The 22008-nt window shown below is 45.7% G+C and overlaps 2 protein-coding genes across 2 annotated transcripts; both read right to left on the reverse strand.

Moving 5' to 3' along the window:
* Window positions 1–1311: 1311 nt before the first annotated feature.
* TIMMDC1 (translocase of inner mitochondrial membrane domain containing 1) lies at window positions 1312–8369 on the reverse strand. The gene is given in 8 exon segments (XM_079308758.1): window positions 1312–2046; window positions 2048–2102; window positions 2492–2602; window positions 3594–3672; window positions 4519–4586; window positions 6158–6246; window positions 7372–7537; window positions 7645–8369. Coding segments are annotated over 8 exon segments (1176 nt in total). The 5' UTR covers window positions 8220–8369; the 3' UTR covers window positions 1312–2013.
* An 85-nt stretch (window positions 8370–8454) lies between these two features.
* On the reverse strand, window positions 8455–21553 carry POGLUT1 (protein O-glucosyltransferase 1). Its single transcript, XM_079308746.1, has 11 exons — window positions 21436–21553; window positions 21163–21253; window positions 19498–19641; window positions 18933–19068; window positions 16845–16966; window positions 15275–15334; window positions 14221–14320; window positions 13371–13429; window positions 11426–11593; window positions 10872–10928; window positions 8455–10258 (listed from the first exon to the last, which is right to left on the reverse strand). The coding sequence occupies exons 1-11, from the start codon at window positions 21527–21529 to the stop codon at window positions 10102–10104; spliced, it is 1188 nt and encodes a 395-aa protein (XP_079164872.1). The 5' UTR covers window positions 21530–21553; the 3' UTR covers window positions 8455–10101.
* Between the last annotated feature and the right edge of the window lie 455 nt (window positions 21554–22008).

Genomic DNA, 22008 nt, shown 5'->3' on the forward strand with positions numbered 1-22008 from the left:
GGTCAATAATTTCAGTGCTGTGCTTTTGCTGGGGGTGGAGGGAGTGGGGATGTGAAGAATCCCTTATAGGTGTATATAAAAAACATGCTCTGAACCAATTCTTCACTCCCAATTTGGGAGTCTAAGAAACAATGATGTGCAGGGAACTAAATTCAGCAAGAAACAGAAACAAATGGCTGCTAATCTTGAGTGCAGCTGGAAGTATCTGCTTCCCCTGGCTAATAAGCAGCATAAGAACAGGTAGCAGCCCTCCTTTGCACAGAGAGAGAATCTTGGCTCTGCCTTCCCTCCCATGGAAGAACATCCCTGCATCAATAGTCAGGAAAATTAGTATTCTTTAGGCATCACATCAAATACCACCAAACAGGAATAGAGACAGAGCCATGACACAGCTAAATGTCATCAGTGCTGCTGTACAGATAAGAGTGTGGGATATTGGGTGGGAATGTAATAGCATGAAGAAAGAAGATAAAAAAGAAGAAGATAAGACATAGCTGTGTAAGCACAAGAATGTGACTTAGAAAGGCAAAGGCCTATTTTCTTTTTTTTTTTGGGGGGGTGGGTAGGGGGGCAAAGGACACCATTACTGTCACCAACACATGCAGAGCTTGAAACAGGAAGAGGGAGATATATCCATACCTCTGCTTAGGCAGATTCTTCACTTATACATAGAAAAAGAAAATCAGAGCTGGTTGATGACAACCCTGAAATACACATTTCTTCAATAGAAAAATGAGCTACACTGGGGTGTTTAAAAAATGCTCACTTCAGGAGTCAGAAAACACAATATCTTCTTGAAAGCAAACTGTGCCAAAAATCTGCTTTGGGTGGGTGGAATACACTCTGTGGGATTGACTGTTCATATTTCAATCAACAGTAATTATTTGGAAAGGCATTCAACCAGAACAGATTCTTTTCTTATGAGAAGAACACCTGAAAATCCTGCCTGGATAAAATCCCTTTTACTAGAACAAAGAAATTTCCAACAAAGAAAGTGAAAAGGAATTCTGACCTCCTGCTTTGGGGGAACAGTGATGGGCCACCTCAGCCTTCTGAGTACAGAACATTTTAGAGTAACTCCAGCACCACCCACAGGTAACAGCTCTGACTTTACAGTTCATCTCTGGAACAAAATAACAGAGCTGCAACTCTCATGGCTCTCGCCTTTGTTACTGCCTGGGTAGAGGAATATCTGGTGGGACCTTAGAGCTCTTCTCAAGGAGTATCACTCAAGGATGCTTCTCTAGTACCAACACTGCACTAGCACAGAGTACCTGCTGTACTGACATGAAGAGCTCATGGACACAGTCACCACTGCTGGATGGCTTTATTGAGTGCCTTGAACTACATTTCCCCCAAAGGTCACCCCCAAATTTCCAACTTGCAAATGAAATTAGAGGCCTTCTTAATTTTAAAACTGTCCACAGGGCCAAGTCTTCCACCAGAAATAAGTCATGTTTTCTGTGGCCCCCCCAGGCTTCTACTGAGGAACCCAAATCATGCCTTTTTCAGGGTATTTCCATATAATTCTCACTCCTCCACACTGACTGCCAAATACCCCAAGCATTTGCAGGAACCAAGTTCTTCAGGCACTGTCTGAAGAGCAGCTTTCACCAGGGCATAATTAACTTTTGGAATCAAGGCACCTTTAGCACATGAACCATCCATAGGCTTCTTTACCTTGAGTATTTCTACATCACTGGTGGTTTGGACATTTTCAGCAGTGAAATGAGTTCTAGATGAGGCTTTGGAGCCCTCACTTCCTGCCAAACCTAGATGTTACTTCCTGGCCTGTAAAGTCTGTATTTCCACCTTCTCAGGTGGAACAGGTTTGGCCTTTCCAAGCTCTTTGTGCAGTGATATCCATCCCTGAACAATGTTTTCAGCAAAACACTTTTTCACAGGATACAACTGCATTCACAGACAACTTCCATGATCCTCTGACTGAAGGCTTTTACAAGCAGGATCAAAATGCTTCTTACAACAGAGATCTGGAGAAGACTCAGTAGCTCTTCAATTCTGTTGTTCTTTCCATCTCTGGTCTTCCCTGGGCATTGTTTTCTGTTTGGCCTAAGATTTCAGTCATACTGAGCCTGGATTGCCTAAGAAAAGAAGAGAGAGTGCAAAGCAATTTTATGCCTGTATCCTCCTGACAGAGACATGACTGCAGAATCCAAGCTCTTAAAAATTTCTTCTAGAACCAGTGACTAAGTTCCAGTAATTCACATGACCAGTGTCATGGCCTTTTTTCCCCCCAAGCCTCCAACTATCCTCCTTCTTTCCTCTCTTTAATAGGGATGGAAAGAAGGCAGCAATGAAGGAAAGACTGGGAAGACTAAACCAGCTTTTCTAAGACTGATATGTGAATAACACCAACAACCAAGAACTGAGCTTTAGAGAGCCTAGTGAGCTTTCTCTAAATGTTTGAACCCCCACAGAGCCATAGACACCCTCCTAGCCCACATGTGCAGGGGGCAGGGCTGCTCCTCACCACTGTGCCAGCCTCTGCTCGTACTGCTCCTTGCGCTGGCGACTCCTCTTCTCGTGCAGGGTCTCACCAGCCAGGCCATACATTGCCATCAGGAGGCCTCCTGCAGGAACCCTGGGGAGGAAGCAGAGGAGTCACCCAGGGGACACACAGCAGCAATAACTTACTGGCATCAGCAAAAGGAGCATGCAGGGGCCAGATGCTGCATGAAGGGAGCGTGACATTCCCCAGGACTCACATCACATCAAGACTAAGGTACTCCTGCTCTGCTGTCACCTACCAATCACAGCCTCTCTTCAGCTGTGACCCACTGGAGCCCCTGTGATAATGCATTTTGAATTTACTCATTGACAGGTACACACAGGACAAAGGGGTGGAAAGATTTATAGTGCCCAGTGAAGATCCCATAGAACACCTAAACCCTATTTCAGACAGTGACACCCCTGCTCAGCTTCCATCCAGCTCTGGAAGTACTAGTGTTCTCACTGGTAAAGCTCCCTAGGCTGCTTCCAGCCATGCCCACAGCTGACACCATCCTTATGGTGCCAAGAGCACAAATAAAGCTAATTTTCTTCTCCAGGTAGGACCCCCAGATTCACTTTTGAGGATATTTACAGGTCAGCACTTTGAGAAGAAATCCCAGCCCTGCTTGAAAAGTCAGATTTCTTATGAGTTAGAGGTCATTGTCCAGAAGCACAAAGCCTCTGAGAGAGAACCATGGGTTCCTCCATGCCCCAGGAACTTCAGGAGACTTATGACTGCAAGACACACACAAAGACACATGTCACCTTACAGCCCAGCCATGCAGCTACCCCCTCAGTGTTTCCTAATGCCTGCTGCTTCACATTTTAGCTTTGGTGGAGCCTGTGTGGCTCACTCTAATAAGCAAACAGCAGCAAACAGGATGCTCTACAGAGAGCACTGAGCTCTCACTACTGAGAGAGCAGCAACACACAAAAAAAGAAACAAAGAAAAACAGTTTAAAGGTTGGAAGTGATCATCACGAAGTTCCAGCAGAGATCGAGAAAATCCCTCAAGGCAAGAGAGGAAGGGAAGCTCCTGTGGCCCCACCTGTGATTCCAGGCTTGCAGCAGTCACCACTCACCCAAAAGCTGTTCCAAACATGATGCCACCCACCAGGCCCTGCAGGCCCAAGTGCATTCTGAACAGGGCTCCTGTGAAGGCTGAAAAAAGAACAAACCCACTGAAACTAGAAACAGCCCACCACAGACATCTCACACCAACACAGGGAGTTGCTTTGCTGCATTTCTCTTCTCCATGAGCTGACATCTGCTTTTAACAGAGCAGAAACCAAGTGCCATGGCCACTGGGACAGACCCTGACCACACAGTCACCATGGTCTCTGCACTGAAATATTGCACAAAGTTCCTTCTGCTTCAGAAAAACTAACAGTTTTTCCTGTATCATAGAAGTATCTATGAAAATAAAGCCAAGCTCTCTCTGGGGTAGAGCATGATCTCCTTCACTCTTTTTTCTCTGCAACAACAGCTAATAATAGTAGCTACCATGTAAGGCAGAAAGGATCAGTAACAAGTGTATCCAACTGTAAGGGCAATAAAGCAAATAAAACTGAACAAGCAGATCACTTACCCAGAGCCCTGTTGCCAAAAGCGGGCACACAAAACTTAGCATAAAAAGGGCAGCTTACAAACAGTGTGCTCAATTGTTACCAAGAGTGGAAACAAAAAATGTTTTCCCTGTTAAATAGGTGCTTAGGAGAACAGGTTATGCACTAAGTGTTGCCTTTACCCCACACTAGCATTTTTCACACAAAATACTGCAGCAAGTATCTTGAAGATGAACTGATAACCACAAAACTCCCCAGTGTTTTTAGCAGTGCATCAGTATCTCTGTTACAAATAAAGGCACACAGCAGGAAAACAACAGAGCAAAGTCTGGAACAAGAAGCAAAACCCAAGGGCACAGAAGCTGCTCAAGCCCAAGGGATGTGGATACTTGTTTATGCTTGTCTGCTGTGGCCCTGGCTCCCAAGGTTACAGCACTCTTACCTCCAGCTGCAGCAAAGTTACTGATGGTGGTTTTATCTCGGTAGGCAGCCAGACCCGTGCTCACCACGCTGCAAAGTCAAGGAACAGGAGTCAGCAGTTAGAGAATCACAGAATCACTGGGCTGGAAGAGATCTCTAAGATCATCTAGTCCAACCCATGCCCTAACACCTCAACTAGACCATGGCACCAAGTGCCACATCCAGTCTTATTTAAATACACTCAAGGGATGGTGACTCTACCACTTCCCCAGGCAAAGCATTCCAATACTTTGTTATTCTTTCAGTGAAAAACTTCTTCCTAATATCAAACCTGTATCTCCCTTGGCATATGGAAAAAGAGAGGCAGCAAAACACAGCCTGAAATAAAGCTGGATTTCATTAAGCCAACCCTGCCTGGCTGCCCAAATGTTCAGAACACACACATGCCAGCTACAACTTCTGTGACTTTACTGTGGGCAGCTGCACAGACACAGACCAGGGAATATCAGAGTTCCTGAACTGGATCTGAGATACTCTTTGCAGTTTTCACAACTGCAGGATGAAATTTTCAACTTTGGTTTTACAGAAACAGTGTTGTGCAGCAAATAGTTTAGTTCAGAACCTTTTCCAAAAGGCTGGTGAAAAAGGGGCTGATCTGACTGCAGGGAGACACCTGGTGGAATATGACAGGGTTACATGCCAAATCCAAAGAAATCCAGAAAAACACAAAGAAATCAAAACCTCCAGGAGAGAAAACAAACAGCATGCTAACTAAAAACTAAAAGGAGCCACAGAAGCCAAGAAAGGGTAAGGAAAAAATTCAGAAAGGAACAAAAGAATTAGAGAGTCAGAAATATAACACCAGTCAGTACTGTGGGGTCTTAAAAGTAGGAGAACTTAAACAGAACACATCTGCAGAGAGAGTCAAAGCAGGTTTCAATTTTTAAATTTACTAGTTTGAACAACAGGGGAGGAGATATTTCTAGTTTAAAAGGGCTTGGCTCAGAAGACCAAGCTTAGTTGGATGTTCTATTGCCAGAAATGCACTGAAACACCCAAGGAAGAAAATCAGGGAAGCAGAACTCTCTCTGCATTGTTTTTGAGTGTGTAGGAAAAGTCTGAAGGTCTAAACAGGTACATAGAACTGGTAGGTCTGATATATTGCAACTGCTCAAGAAGAAGACAATCCCCTGCAAGTGTCTGAGGACAAGGAAAAAATAATTGTGAGTAACACCAGTGTATACAAACTAGGAGTAATGAGACATAGCAGAAAGGACAAAAATCAGTGTGGGTTAGAAAGCACTTCCAGAAACTGTCAACACACTTTAACACTCCCTCAGAGAAAAAGCACCAAAAGAGACAAAGCAAAAGCAGAAAGCAGCTGTCAAGAAAGGGAAGAACAGCATTCAAGTCAGTAAGAGCAGGGATTAGAGTACAAACAGGGCTTTTCCACGTTGAGGGTTTGTGTTGATTCATTAGAAGATGAGGATTCTGGGGCAAATCTAAAAGGTTAAACCCTCTCCATGCTCCTGCCTGATGAACCAGACTCAGGTTAAGGCAGCACCAGGAGCTGCAATCAATCACCAGAGCTGTGGGCACTGCTGGCACAGAAAGCTCTTGGCCCCTGGTGCTGAAGGACAAGGACATCAGGACACACTCACTTGAATATGGTGGCGAAAGCCGCGACCCTCCAGCTCCAGCGCCAGCCGTAGCGGATGAAACTCCGGACACCAGCACGGTGTGCAGATTGCTGGGGGGACACACAGGACATGTCACAGCTCACAGCCACCCCTGCCAGCCCCCTGCAAGCCAGGCCATGGCACTGATGGCCCTTGGCACCGGGATCCCAGCTCTGATCAAGGCAGCCCCCTCTGGAGGAAAAGCTGCTCCCAGCCGCCAACAGGAAAAACAAGGATCAGTTCCAGTTTGGAACTTCAGCTGGTGTTTGCAGTCCTGCTGCTGAAAGACATCTGGGTGTCCTCTTCGAGCAGCAGAGAAGGGAGAAAAACTAGAAACTAATTCATTATTATGAGTTCACAAGTATTAATAAACAACAATCACCAATAAATAATATTAATGTTAAGATACCGTCAAACTCTGCTGTTTAATGCTGGCACTTAAAAGTTTGAAAAGAAGAGGTTTTATAAAATATGTGTTAAACTGTGAAGTTTCACAAAAGTTAAAAACGTTGCAGTTAATACCATGAAAGTAAATAAATTTTCCCTTCCACTGTTTGTGGTGCAGGAGCTCAGCCTGGGTTCAGATGTACCTGGAAGTCACCAGAGCAAAGCTATGCAGTGGTAATTTGCAGGTCACCACATCAGAGGTCAAATCTAATTTTAAGTGATGCAAAATTTATATCACGCAGATTTTTAAAGGGGTTTTCTTCCTTATAATCCAGGTTACCAAGACTTTAATTGAATAACAAACACCTAGAAGTTCAAATGCATCTATAAAATGTCACAAGTGTTTTGTCGTGCTGGTGCTGTACAAGAATTTTAAACTGTTTAAATCAGTAAGCCATGAGTACAATCCCAGTTTGATACTATGAAGTCTCCTGTCAGCACACTAAAAAGCAGAAAGTCTTTTCGAGACACATTAATTAGCCGCTTCACAGGACGGTAACTCTGTCACCAGCTTTGTCCGTAAGGAAGGACGCTGCTGCGCAGCTGACCGCAGTCTGGGGAACGGGGCCCCGCTAATCCCCGCAGCCCTCACGCACTCCCAGCGAACTTTCCGTAGCAGGACGGGCGATCAGCCGCGCTCGGCAGGGCCGGGCCGTGCTGAGGGCTCCGGTGTCACCCAGCCCGTGCTGCCCCGGGGCAGCTCCGGCACCGCGCCGCCCGCCCGAGGCCCCCCCGCCCCGGGCCCGTACCACGGCATCGGCGCGGCTCTGGAAGATCTCGCCGCGGCTGCTCTCGATGAAGGCTTTGCGGGCGCTGATGAAGGCGGGCAGCCCCCCGTAGAGCCAGCCCACCACGCCCGCCGTGAAGGCCGACTTGGCGATGTTCAGCGTCTCCTCCGGGTACTGCTGCTGCTCGCTGCAAGGCAAGGGCAGCGCTGGGGGGAGGCACGGCGGTACCGCCACCACCCAGCCCCGCAGAGCCCCATCCCACCCCGTCCCACCCGAGCCCGGCCCGGCGCTCACTCTCGCCGCCAGAGTTCTCTGAGCCGCTCCCAGCCCGTCTGCGGCAGCGGCGCGGGGCAGCCGAACTCCACCGGGGCGCCGGGGGGCTCCGCCATGGCCGAGCCGCGGCGGCACCGGGCGGGAGCGGCAGCGCCCCCTGCGCCCCGGCGGGGCACGGCACGGAGCGGCTCGGCACCGCTCGGCTCAGCTCGGAACCGCTCGGCACCGCTCGGCTCAGCTCGGAACCGCTCGGCACCGCTCGGCTCAGCTCGGAACCGCTCGGCACCGCTCGTGTGACTGACCGCACTATCACCGATTAATGAGCCGTTTGTGCAGGGCCAGGTTTGTCCCCCCGCCCCCGAAAGGGGAGCTGCGGTTTGGGCGCTGTGATGCCCCGTTCGCATCAGGCAGAGGGAGCGCAGCCCCCGGGCTTTGAGGCCGCTGAGAGGCAGATCCCGCGCGGTGCCTCTCGTGGTGCTCGTTGCCTTGCCCAACACTCGCGGTGGTGAACCCTCCTTCCCGCGGGGAACGCCTGATGGGGCATTCCTGGCTCGACTGTGCTGACACAGATGCAGCTGTCGTGTATTAGGTGTCATAAACCATCAAAGACTCATTTGTGAGGCCTTTCAATAATGTGAAATCTCCCCTGGAGCCTGTGTGTATTTTAACACACGGGACCCGAATTCCTGGGATTCTTCCCCCCTCCTGATGAACCATCACTTCGGCAAGGTGCAACAATCAAGTCTCATCACAAGATCTACGGGTGGAACAAATGGGGCTTTGCAGACCTCTTATTACTCTTCTCATGAAGCAACATGCATCCAGCAAAACTTCATTTTTGTTTGTTTTATTACAAAAAGCACTTCATTACAAATGGTTTTAAAATATCATACAGAGCTGTTCAGTTTCTTGGAGTGCTATCTCTCCTTTGGCTAAAAAACTGAAAACCAGAAAACCCTTTCCACTCTGGCAGTTTTCCTGGGAAACCAGATTCTTTTAATACCCCATTCTGTTTCCTTTGCTGGATGGGATAACCCCAGCACTGGTCCCAAAACCAACACACTGCCCCAGCAACCAGCACTTGACCAAGAGGGTCAGCTGCTGTGTCCCTGTACCAGGGCTGCAAGGCTTCTGTGAGGGCATACATGCATTTAAATGTTACTGTTCCACAAAATTTCCTTTTTCCTTGATCCACACTGACTGCAGATGGGCCTGAGAGCTGTTGCTATCATCCTCTTCCATTATAATGTGCTGCTCTCAGCCTTGAGGCTGTTTTACTATCAAGGATGCTCCCCTGGGAGGCTCCTGTGCCCCTCCTGCCACCTCACAAACTTCCTGTCTGGCTGCCAAAGATGCTGCTCCCTCCCAGCCTCTCACCTCAGGTCACTTCAGGAATTGTGGTCCTTTTTAGCTGAGAGGCTGTGGTGGGCATAAACACAGCAAGGACAAGCAGCCTGTGACAAACTCAAAATGGGTAATGTGAGCAATAGCTGTTACTACATGACTGAAGACTGATGACCCCTCAGCCAGGCTGAAGGGGATGAGAAAAGAAGTGGCACTGCTGTGGGGAAGGAAAGTGAGTGCTGAAGTGAGCAGATGCATTACCAGTCTCAAAAAAACCCCAAAACAATACAAAACCCCAAAATAATCCTAGAAAGATTACAGAATGGGATCAGAGTAGACTCTGCCCTTTTGGGAAAAAGAAGTGCTGAATCTACCTCTGAATACTTTCTCTGGGTTCCTAAGGGTCCCAGGATGTCTGGCCAGGCAGCTGGTGAGAAATAATTAACAGGGGCTCAGTTGTGCAGGGCTGTGCAGGCACACAGTTCATCTGCTGAAGGATGAACCCCCTCAGTTGCCAAGCACATCACTGATGATGGCCACATCACCACCACTGCTGCTCCCCTGTGAGGTAGGTAGGGTAACTCTGCAAGGATCAGTTATCCTTTCAAGGGCATGTCACAGCCTTACCATCAACCTCTAAAACCAGACATAAGCATCAACTCTAAGCCATCCAAAAAGGTTACCCCAAATCCCAGTACCTGCTTCTGTCAGAAAACCAAGTGCTATCACCCATCTGAGAAAATACTTGCCAAAGGGGCAAGTGTTTGCCAGCTGAGTGCAGCTCACAGTCTGTGTCCCTTCCCATGACTTTTGGTAAAAAGTCCAGTAAAGCTTCTCATTAACTGAATGGGATTTAGGGTCATTCTAGACAGGCAGTAACTAAGTCCTAAATGCTAACATCCCTCCTCTAGGCACGACTGACCACCCCATTAAATAGCCATAATCCAACCTGCTGCTTAACATAATTGTAGTGACAATATCCCACTGCCTGGAAGCAAGGTCCAAATCAGCCTACTGCTGTTCTCTGTAGTTCTAGTGTGAAAGGTAAGTTTGAGAGAGCAAGAAATAAGTTAATACTGATTTTCAGATTTCCACAGTGATCAGTTTGAGCTGAAGAGAAAAACAGAGAAGTCTCTACAGTTCTGTTTTCAGCTGTCCAGAAGTGATCTCGCTGTAGCTCTTCCTCCTTTTCACTTTGTAAGTCAAGGTTTGGGAATATTCAGACAGCAGATGCTCCCAGTAGCAAGAGATGTCCTCCATCTCCAAGTGCTCAGTGATGAACTGACGTCCCCTAGAGACACACAAGGCACAGTCAGGACTGTTTTCCAGTTCCTACAAGAGTCATTAGTTTTGGTTTGGATGTATATCAACATTCAGTGTTGTTTCAAATGAGAAACAACACACACTGCTCTGTACCGTCTATTTTAATTTCACAATTTTCATTCATGCTCACAGCTCTGACAGTTGCAGTGCCTCTGCTATCCTCAAGACAGTATTTGCTATCTGGGATAATAAATATCAGATTTCACTTATCACATACAGCTAGAGCAGCACTGATGCATGCTGCTTCAGACCAGCCTGGATAGATAATGTTTACAGTGCAGACACAGCTCCCAGGAGCCAGCTCACCTCATACTGAGAGGAAAGCTCCCAACCTCTGCCAGCTTTCCATGGGGTTCTGACATGGGTCACATGTGAACCCAAGAGCTAAGCACAGCATCATGTTCTCTGCTCCCCCCTGCTTCTTATCAGTGCTCCAGCCCTCCTGCTGCTATTGCAGAAGATCATTTATACTGCACCCTGCTAATACTGGTTTTTGTTTGATGGGCAACCCATTCAAAAGCAGTGTAAGAAAATGTTTTTGGAAGAAGACTGCTAATAGCCAGGAAGGACACACTTCTTACCTCTCTGAAATTTCTTGTGCTATGGCATCATTTTCCTTTACAAACTGCAAGAGCTCCCTAAAATGAAGACACACACAAATAAAGCTATGAAACAACTGGCTGAGTGGAGAACATCATTCCTTAGCTAAATTGTTGGAGAGGGTGAGGTTAAGAGTCTACAAGTGGGTGAATGTGCTGCTCATCTCAGAGCACAGAAGAAACTTGATTGTTTCACATCAGTTCTGGACAACATCCTGAAATCTGGGAGCTAACACATTTTTGGCCCACTGATAAGTTCTTCTTCCCCCTTATCTCTGTTGCCCACTTGGCAAATTTAAGTGTCTAGTGCCTGCTCATTTCAGTGAGAGTGAGAGATTTACTCCAGTGAAACCACTCCCCAAGTAATATCAGCAAAGGTTTCTCTGGGAGCAGTGATGAAGAGAAAAGATCATGACCTCCAAGAGTCTTTTTGCCTGATGCCTCAGAGTGGAGGCACTTCATGGCCTAAAACAAACCCCCCCACCTTCCCAAAGGCTTCCCCATGGTAAGGAATGCTCCATGGAGCAGCCTCACACCTGACATCAGAGAGGTCTGACCGCACTGGGATGTAGTGGACCCAAGGCTTCAGCTGGGGGTAGAAGAACTCTAACCACTCTTCTCCAACATGAAAGACGAGTGAGCCACACAGGAAAAGGTGTTTCAAACGGAAACTGGCTGCCACTCCCCGGAAATTGAACAGGTACCTTTAAAATGAGCAAAGAAAGTGACCTGGTTACATGTTTTGTGTGAGGAAATGCACTAAGGTGTGCTGGTCTCCAAGGAGCAGTGAAGCTTCCCTGACAGGCAGCACACCTGTCACTAAAACGGAGGAAAGGCATTTATTTGAAGCTGCTATAGAAAGGTGAGCTGAAGTTGAGGGTGTGCTGGGTGAGTTTCTGCAGTGTCTCAAAACTCAGTGAGAAAATCAAGGTGTGAGGCTTTACCTCTGATAAAGGTACCTGCCAGTGACAAAATTAAGGAGATCTCATGGACAATTGCCAACAAGACATGGAAGGGCACAACATGGATTTCATGACCCTATGGGGTCACACAGATTCTGTCAACCACAAGGAAATTTTTCCCAATTCTCTCTTGCTTTGCAGTGAAGTTTTTCTGTTCATCGTTGTGCTTTGCCACATCTATCTCAAGTTATTTTTTCCTCTGGGATTCTGCTTTAATCTGAATGTAATTGTTTCATATTAACTTGGGAATGCAACCCTAGGAGGTTAAATGGGCCAGCACACAACAGATGGACTTCACAGATAACAAAGAATCCACAATTTTGTTTTCAGTATTTTCTGCCAAGTTAGTAAAGTGGGCTTGACTGTGGCAAGGGGGTATTTCTCTTAGCAAACTGTATCTCACAGGGATGTTTGTTTGCTTACTTGTTTTCTTTATCAAACCCACATTTCTCCTATTATATGGAAAGCTGTTTTTCCTATGGGTAAACCTGCTCAGAATATAAAACTGATCTTTGAAGTCAAACATTTTGGGCTGGGGGAAGAGAGTTCTTCCTTTAATAAAGCTATTTTGGGTGAGATGAAGCTTATATATTATATATATTTTGGGTGAGATGGGAATTACAGCTAAACTTAGTTCTGCAGTAAATAACAAGGAGTAAATCTGAAACTACTTAGCACACAGGATCTCAAGGCAGGGACAAGCAGCTCACTGTATTAGGAACTCAACAAATGCATGTAGAGATGTAACAAGAATGATGGTCTGGAAGCAGGGAAATGCCTCTGTCCAATTCCAGACACAGCTCCCACCATTCATGACCTCAGCCAAGCCAGCTTGCTCTAACACCTACACTGAAGGGAGCAGACAAAAGTTCATGTTCACCCTGCTACCCTGGACTACAAAAGTGTGTGAGAAGGTCTCAGCCTCCACCATATGATGGGCTGGGGAGCATCAGAGTTGGGCAGTCTATGTGTAACAGAAGGGAGAAATCTGAGCTACAGTCTAGTCAAATACAAAATGAGACAAGTCAATCATATTTGCACAAAAACACAGATTCAGCCAAATGACTGAGCTCTTATATCAGCAGATTCTGGCTGGCAGAATCACAACTAGCAGAAGAAAAAGCAAAACATCTGACACACAAGTGCATACACACCAAGAGTTTACATTGTACATAGAAACCTGTGAGAATGCTACACCAAAAAACCCTCACTAAAGTAGTTAAAGAATAAAAACCTTGGTAAATCAAAACCACATTCTCCCAAACAACATAAAAACTATGAATTAATACTAGGTCTGCTCAATCAGATTTCAGGTTCTCTCTTTTACTACATACACCCAGTGGCAGCACTTGTCATGCTACACCCCCAAATTTTCAACTGTCTTATATCTGCTCACAAACTTTCATATCTACGTGAAGCTGGTTGTTGAATTAGACCTAAAAATAAAATGAGACCCTACACCATGCAAGGAAAGACTAACCCACAGCCCTTGAACAGCTTTACCAATCAAAACTCTTACTTGTATTTGCAGTGATCAACCAGTGGAATTTCCTTTGCAGGAGGCTTTCCTAAGGTGTCCTTAAAATAAAGAGAATTAAAAAAAAAAAAAAAACCAAAACAAAACAGTAAGCTTCAAATGGTGATTTAACTTGTTTTCCTTCTCAGTTAGAAACAAAGGTGATGTGTCAAAACCTTCCATTCCCACTTCTGAGAAAACCTTCTCTGGTGGGCTGTTAGAAGGATTATAAAGAATTCCCAGCCCTTCAAACATGAAAAAAAGCTCAGTAAATTACACACTGCCTGTAAGTGAATGCCAGCACAAACACATTAAATGATAATGTTTTGTTGGCAGCTACAGAGTGGAAAACAGCTTGGGACAATGGACTGTGTGAAGCCAAGTGTAACTGCATTAGCCAAGACTGTTTGGAGAGAGCTGGACTGTAGACTAAGTAAGGAACTAAAAAGTTATCAGCAAAAGTTATCCACAACAGGATCAAGAAATGGAGAAAACAGAAAAAGGTTTGAAGACTGACAACACCAGAGAGGCAGCTCAGAGACAGAAGGGGAAGGATTGGCCAATTTTGTTGTTGTGGGAGAGGAGGAGATTGGCAGAGATTCATTTTCTTATGTGTTCTCCTTTCCTTGAACAACAAGCATAGGAGGAAGAAAAGTGTTTGGCCTGCCAGGCTCTAGAGACTCCTTCCTTTCATCTGTCAGAGAGGTGCGGCCGAAAAGGGAACTACACACCTCCCCCACTCTAAAGGTTCACCCACAACTCTCCAACAAGATGTTTCTCTCTCATCAAAGCCATCTTGAAATGCCACCCTTTCTGGCCTTCACACTCAGAAGACAGACAAACACCCACACACCTTTTCAGATTTCCAAGCCTGGTTTTTAGTGTACTCGGCATCAACAAGTTCTGGGTTTTCTCGGGACAGCAGGATGAGGGGATCTCTCTCAGGGCTTGTTCTGAAAAAGAAATGCTGTCACTAATTGCCAATCCCCAAGACTCAACACAGATAACAGACTACAGGACTTGAGGCACTGCTTCTTTTTGAGGCTGACCTCCCTGTGTGTCCCCAAAACGTTATGAAGTGTGTACCACAGTGTATTTCTGTCTAAGGATATATTAACAGAAGAGAATGAGTTATGGGTACCAAAATTATTTGACTGACTATATGTTTAAATAATTCCCAGGACAAATCCTGCTTCCTTTATCCTGATGGGTGCCAAATGTTTTAACTCCCATCTTAGTCAGAGAGAGTTGAGAGATGTTCAGCATCTTCAGCAGTGATCCTCTGACAGGACTGCTGATCAACAAGGTTATGACATCCCTGAGACACATTCCTCATCACCTGCTGAGCCTACCTGGTAAACCATTAAATTCTTCCCTGCTGGGGAAGGACAAGAAACAAAGTATGGGGTTTAACATTGTTTCGCACTGTCACTGTAGAGAGGCCAAAACCAATCTTTTATCCCCCACCACTCAGGGAACTTAAGGCCAGAATACTTTTCATTCAGTGTGGAGCACTTGCACAGCAAATAAAACACTCACATTGGCAGGAAGCATGTACAGCAATATTAAATCTTTAAATTTGTATCAAGCACCTGCAGCTTCCTTCACAGAATAAAACAAGTGGGTTCCTGAGGTGACAGTTTTAGTCATTAAGAAATAACATGGCAAATCCATCATGACTTCTGTTTCCAATATTAGGTGATTATAATAAACTAGTTGCAAATGGTGGTTCTTGTGGAGAATAGCTCATAGTGCAGTGCTGTACAACATGTCTCACTTCCTTTATTTGTGGAAAGCACATTCTGAGTTACACTTAATTAGGGATTAGGTCTTGGAGACATGGAAATTTCTACATACAGAGAGTTGTCACAGACTTTGTATCTTCTGCTGCAGGAAAAAATGCTCACCTGGATCCTCGGAAATATCCCTTAGAGATTTTTTTCTTCCATGGCCATTTTTCTGCAGATCTGAAAATATTTTTTTATACATGGCAATAAATGATTTAAAATAACCATGAAACAACAACCTCATCAGCTTTCACAGCATGATATCTTTTGCTATTCATTTTTTATGGAAATCACTTTCTTCATTATAGCATAAAAAACCTCTCAGCCAGGTCCAATGAAACAGGTTTTTCTGTGAATGTTGTGTTCAAGAAAACATAATATAGGCTACTTTCCAGAACATCTTTCAGGCAAAACAACTTATTATCCACAGCTCCCACCAAACCTTGAAGGGTAATAAAAGTTTCCCTAAGGTTTGAATCCACTTTTTGTACTGTGGCTTTATTTTGCTGTACTTCACTGAATAGGGATAGTGAAAAATGACTAGAGAGTTTCTAATCAGTCATTTCTCACTACAAAACAAAACTACCAAAACCAAAAAACCCACCTAATGTTTTGCACTTAAAACACAGCAGTTCATTGTTTTTTCTAATCACTTTCACTTTAAACCTAATCAAGTCCTTCAAAATAGCTGTTCACCTGGGTTTTTTCTGCCATTGCAGCCACCTGCCTCACCAACTCTCAGGGGAACTCTGCCACATTTTTCTACTGCACCTGGTGGAACATGCAGGTCCTGACCCCCAAGCTGATCTGTGCAGGTGAAGCTTTGCAGCTCCTTATAAACCAGTGACACAAGTGAAAACACAAGGATGAGTAAATGCTTTGGACCCCCCATTATACAACAACACATTAAGCTTTAGCTATGAATAATCACATGGATCTTCAGGTTTTGAAGAGCTAAAGATTCAACCTTACATTCAGATGTCAAGTCAATGACATAGAAGTGGTTTTTGCTGTTTTGTTTCTGTGTTCACTCACTGTCACACACTTGCTTTGTCACTCTCCATGAAAAGCAGCCCCTTACTCTGCTAATAAATCAAAAGATCCTGCCACAAGGAGGAGTCCCAGCCAGAAATGTCTTCTGTTTAGCCCAGCAGTGACTCTTGATTCTTAGGAATGATTCCAGGTTTTTCTATTGCACAGTGACACTCAAGTAAAAGCAGATCTAAAGAAGGCTTTCCTTTAGCCTTCCAGAAGCTTATACAAACATCCTGGATCATCCCTGCAGTGAAAAAAACACACCTCCTACAGAGGCAGTTGAAAAGAAAGAAAAATATTTCTGTATGTCAGGGGAGATTTCTGCAGGCAAAAGATAACTGTTACTTTATTGACAAACCTGCTCTCCCCACACCTGATAGCAATCTGGCCCTTACAGCATGAAGGATGTGCATAGCTTGTCCTTTGCATTCCTTACTAAAGGGTGGCAAACAGAGGAGCTAATTATAACTTCCAGTGATATCATTCAAGGTTTCCATGGAGGATTCCCATACAGCAGTCAGACTGTAGGTAGCTAATGTGAAACAGCAGGATTAATCACAGGCTATGGTCTTAGACACCAACACTGGCCCAGTACAAGATGGATTTTTGTCTTCCACAAAACCTTCCCCCACATACAACCATTTCCAAAACTTACCTCCTGAGGTCCTCTCTCATGAGGTCCCAGCGCCCTAAACCTGTTGGGTAAATTGGCCAAACAGCTGGTCCTCCTTCCCAAAACGTCCAGGCAGGATACATGATATCATTGTACTCAGATGTCTTGAGAAAAAGGAGAGTAATGCAAGAATGAGTAGTATCTACTTTGGTTTATTGCCTGTAACAAATGTTACAAAGTCTGCCAGTAACAAATGTTCCTTCTAGGAACTCTGTTGGCTTTCTCCCTTATGCATCCAAAAGGGGCCACCAGAGCCTTGCAGTCACCATTTGCTGGACTTACAGAATCACAAAATTATTAGGGTTGGAAGGGATCTCTGGAGATCATCCAGTCCAAACCCCCTGCCATGGCAGGGTCACCTAGAGCAGGTTACACAGAAGCACATCCAGGTGGGTTTGGAATGTCTCCAGATAGGGAGACTCCACAACCTCCCTGGGCAGGGGTCATATGAACACAGATCAATACTGGAATGCTTCAATGATTTTTAAAAGGCCTTGTCTTGCTGTGTGATGACACAGGACTTCCATGTAGAAAATAGCAAAAGAGATCCATGATGCAGTTGATTAGTAAATAGCAAAAGACCAGAACTCAACTCACTTTTAAAAAAGGCTTGTGCCTATGTGTAGCAACAAATGTTTTCTTCTGATGATAAATCAAGAGGCATTATTACCTCCTTAGAGATAGAGGACTTAGAGACACTTGGACATTAAGGTTTCCAACACTTCAGTTCAGTCCAGACTTCCTAGAGATCACTTAACAATTCACCTTAACAAATATCCAAGTCAGGTAAGAATTCCAGTTCCTCACTCCTGTTTGGTTGCTTAAGACCCCATATATTACCAGAGGGAAAACCAGCATTTAAGACTAAACCCTTCTGTGAAACCAGACTACAAGCAACTCCCTTGCACTAGCAGTAAACTTCCTACACAATTATCTGTCATCTGGACATCCTGGAGAGTCCAAGGCCACTGAGGTTACAGTTCAGATTCTGGACAGCAGTGAGCACAGAGCTCTGTTTCTTGTAGGGTTTTGCAAGGCACCCACGGGCAGAATGATGAGCACAGCTGCAAAGATTAAACTCCTGCAACCTGTTTTGCAAAACCTTGGGTTCTGCTGGCTAGAGTGAATATGGTTATTGCTTGTACTGAAAATCTAGAGAATTTTAGGATCACTGGGGAGTAGGCAATAGTTATTATTAGGGTCATATTATGGTTCAGATTGAATGACCTGAAGATTTAGGTGCAGAGTAAGATGCTGCAAGTTAGGAGAAATAGAGCTGGGTTTGAAGTAGCAAGACCAAATAGTTCATTGCTTCTCTTTGCATTTTACTGTCTGCTAGACTTCAGCCAAAATTAGGGTTTGTTGTGAAAATGAAGGATTTGGGCATACAGGGCATACACTAAGGCAAAGCAAGATTAGTCTAAGCTTGAGGTGTAAGAACATTTTGTTGGAAAGGATGAGACACTAATGCCACAGCCAGGTTTAACAGTGGGAGAGGTAGGAAAACATGCAGGAGAGTTCTTGAGTCTGGGAACAGAAAAGCAAAGAGTGATTGTCCCTATGCACATGTGCACCTCTGCATGTGTGTGCATATTTGAAGGTGGAAAAGGGAATCCAGAAGAAAAGAGCTCACAGAAGATTACAAGATTATAGAAACACCCATCTGTGGCACCACAAAAAAAGGACTAAAATATTCACATTAAATGAGATTACTGTATGACAACTGACATGATCAAAAATCCTTAATATTGATTTTAAACTATGGCTACAATTTTTATAGAGATATTGGGAGGAATACTGGCACATATCCCACCCAGCTGTGTATCATTCCACTGCAGCAGAAGTACACTTTTTGACCTGGAAGAGGAGCTAATGAGGGGAAAAGCTGATCTATCAAATTGATCTGCAAGTCTGTCTGTCAGAAAACTGGAAGTGAAAGGAAACAAAGGGCAAGAAGGAACAAGCAATTTTGATGCAAAGAAAACCTGCAGAGAACCATCCTCAAAAATATGCTCCCTAGAGAAAGAAGGACATACATGGCTTGGAAATAGCTTTTAAAGGTGTGTGTACCTTGCTGAAGGAGAAGACTGGGATAATGGGTTTCATCCACTTGGGAACCTGGGGGTAGTCCCTCACATTGATCACCATTTCCATGTCAGGGAGGCGGTGGATGATCCCCAGAATGAAGTGCTCAACTCCACTGCATCTGTGGAGAAATGACACATGGCAAAAGAGCTACAAGGAGGCAGACTCCTGCAGAATCTTGCAGGCCTTCCTCTGCATAGAGGCACAAGAGATGGTGAGCCTAAGCAATGATGCAAACTGGGGACTGCCTACAGCAGCCTCCAAGTCCCCTGCAGTATGGACACCAATGAGGCAACACATCCCACTAAATCTGGCCTGATCTGAGCTTTCTCTGGGATGCCTCAACCAACCAACCCTTTGTACACTAAAGTGCAACAGTGACACTTTCCTATTGATGCATATAAGCCTATTAGTTTATTTTCTGGGCTCCTGCCCTGATGAGGAATTCAAACCTCTGAAATATCATTGCACTCAATAACTTATAACTTGGCAGTGTTGGAAGTTCTCTTCTGTCCCAGCTGGGAGAGCAGATCCTCTGCACAGCTCTTACCTTGCAGGGAACATGCAGTCCTGCTCACGGTACAGTTTGTTTTGAATTATTTGGTAGTGGGTCCCCACCTTCCGGCTCACCACGTCTGACATTGTCTCCTTGGAAATGCCACCTCGAAAAGGAGCCAGGTCCTGCTTCCAGACACTGAAACAAAACCATCAGCCATTATTATGTAGCACAGGGAGGATAGTGTGTATTCAATTGTTGCAGTGTGCAGAACTTCCAGCTAAAAGCAGCCTCATGTAGCTTCTAGGAGCTCTGGTATGAGAATTTAAGTCACTTGGAAGGTCTTAGAGACTCATAGGTCCAAGTTTCACACTTTTACCTATGTGCTGTTTGCTTGAACACAAAGCCCAGCACAGGATAACTCTAGTCCTTTCTCCCTAAAATACCCTGAGTAAAACCCTTCAGCTCACTTAACCCTTGTGCTCTGGCCCTCCACGAATGATGGGGCACAACACCAAATCCTTCACAGTGTCATGCTATGTAGACATCAAACATGTAGGTAAACAGTTTAGTTGCAAGGAACACCATCACCCAGCAACACTGAAAACAGAAAGCTGGCCCAGAAGGACAGGCCTATGCAGCACATGTCCTGTGACTTCTGCAAGCTGAAAGCATCACCAGCAATCTCCAGGAACACAGTATGGAAGCACAAACCTAATGAGTATGAGAAAACACAGAAGGAGGATGCAACTTCTATAAATTTAGTCTAGAAGCTCTGTGATCTAACTGCTTGGAGCATATAATAAACACTGTCAGATTGTAACAGACAAGGAAACATTCTTTGCTTTTAGGTAGACATTGCATCATTGCCTGTGTCAGGAATTGCCATTGTGCAGATAGTGTGACCACAACAGCATGAGCAGTCTGGCAGGGATGCAAACAGGGTGAGTTTGAGAAAAGGCAGAGTTGTAGCACTATAGCACATCCACAGCCATCCTCACTTCATGTTACCATTGCTTATCATGTTCTGCAGCAGATTTGGAGGTTGCAATCACTTGGGAAAAGGAGTCTGGCCCAAAGGTGGGCGGGAGCTAGTAGGGTATATGTTTAAAGATTAGGATATGTCTTTAGGCTGTATCTGGACTGTAATTTAGGAAAAAGACTGGAAGGCTCAACTAGAAGAGATTTCCCCTCATCAATATTTCAAGAGCAATGAAGATCAAAAACTCCCAACAGTGTACAAATAGTTGCTCAGTATGACTCATCTGATTTTAAAAGTCAATATAGCACTCAAACCCCAAAATGAGTGAGCACATCTGATACTTTTAAATAGGAGGCTTGAACTGGGCATCTGTGTTTCTGCATCTGAAATCCTAGTCCTAAAGGCAGAAGAATATGATAACTCCTAAATTCCTTTCCCTCCTTTAAATAAAAATGCTGCTTAAAAGTATCAAACCCCCCAGTCCTACTGAGTGAGAAGACAGAGGTGGGTTGTTAAGAGAATGTCACTGTGTATGATTTATTGTGTGCTTATATGAAATGTATGTTCAGTTGCAGAGGGTAACAAGGCGTGTGTCCAGCTGCAGTCCCATAGCTGCAGATGTGACACCTTTGGGATAAAACATTCCCTGGTTAATAATCCCCAGTTATCCCAGCGCTGCCTAAAGTATTCCCTCTTACGTCCGGAGACCTGCGCAGCCGAAAGGAAACCGCTCTCACCTTTGGTGGCAGCTGCAATTTTCCTTAACACACGGCTCATAGACTTCCACAGCTTTCTTAATTTGGCCAGTTATCGTTTTCCACTTGGCATCTAAAACACACATGAAGGAAAAGCCAAAGGATTCCGTCCATCCTCCAGCAGAACAAGCGGCGGGGCGGGGAGCGGGCAGCGGGTCGGGCTCCGCCACGGGATGCTGGGGATGCCGCCGTCCCTCCCTCCCTCCCTCCCTCCCTCCCTCCCGGCCCCGCTCCCGCTCCCGCCCCGCCGCTCACCTGCCGCCAGGGCGGGCTGCGGGCGGCACAGCGCGGCCGCCATGGCCCACAGCGCCACTGCCCGCAGCGCCAGCGCCGCCCGCCCCGCGGCCATGGCCGCCCGCCACACGGCCCAAGATGGCGGCGCCGCCCGCCCCGCGCGCTCATGGGAGTTGTAGTTCCGTAGTTCCGCGGTTCCCGCCCCGGCGCTGAGGGCCCGGGCGGGTCTTCCCGTGTCGCGACAGAGTTGCGATAGATGGGACGAGCTCTGAGTGTGCGCCTGGCACAGCCCCCCCAAATATCCTCCTAGCTGCGCCCTCAGGGCTCCCAGCTCGGCACAGATCTGTGCTGCCCGCTGCCCTCCCTCGGGGCGTGTTTGGGAGAGAAATTCCTGGACGCCTGCAGCCATCAAGCAGTCGCATTTCTCCTGGCGCCACCACTCGCTGTTGCCAGGGCCTGATTCCATTTGAACATCTAGTGTAAAGTCACAAATCTCATGGTTGCAGCATCAATGTCTTTGGAGTTGATTTGTATAAATTTCTTTGCTGCTTCAGGGCTGTGGGCTGCAAGGAATCGTAGAATTGTCAGATGGTT

Source organism: Erithacus rubecula (assembly GCF_903797595.1).
Source record: "Erithacus rubecula genome assembly, chromosome: 1".
Classification (NCBI taxonomy): Eukaryota; Metazoa; Chordata; class Aves; order Passeriformes; family Muscicapidae; genus Erithacus; species Erithacus rubecula.

Coding starts and splice junctions, on each gene's coding strand:
- POGLUT1 (XM_079308746.1), bottom strand. CDS start 21,529: ATGGCCGCGGGGCGGGCGGCGCTGGCGCTGCGGGCAGTGGCGCTGTGG. Junction 16,967..18,932: donor CAGTCTTCTCCTTCAGCAAG/GTACACACACCT, acceptor CTTTTTCTCAAG/ACATCTGAGTACAATGATAT. Junction 13,430..14,220: donor AGGCTTGGAAATCTGAAAAG/GTGTGTGGGTGT, acceptor CTTTATTTTAAG/GACACCTTAGGAAAGCCTCC.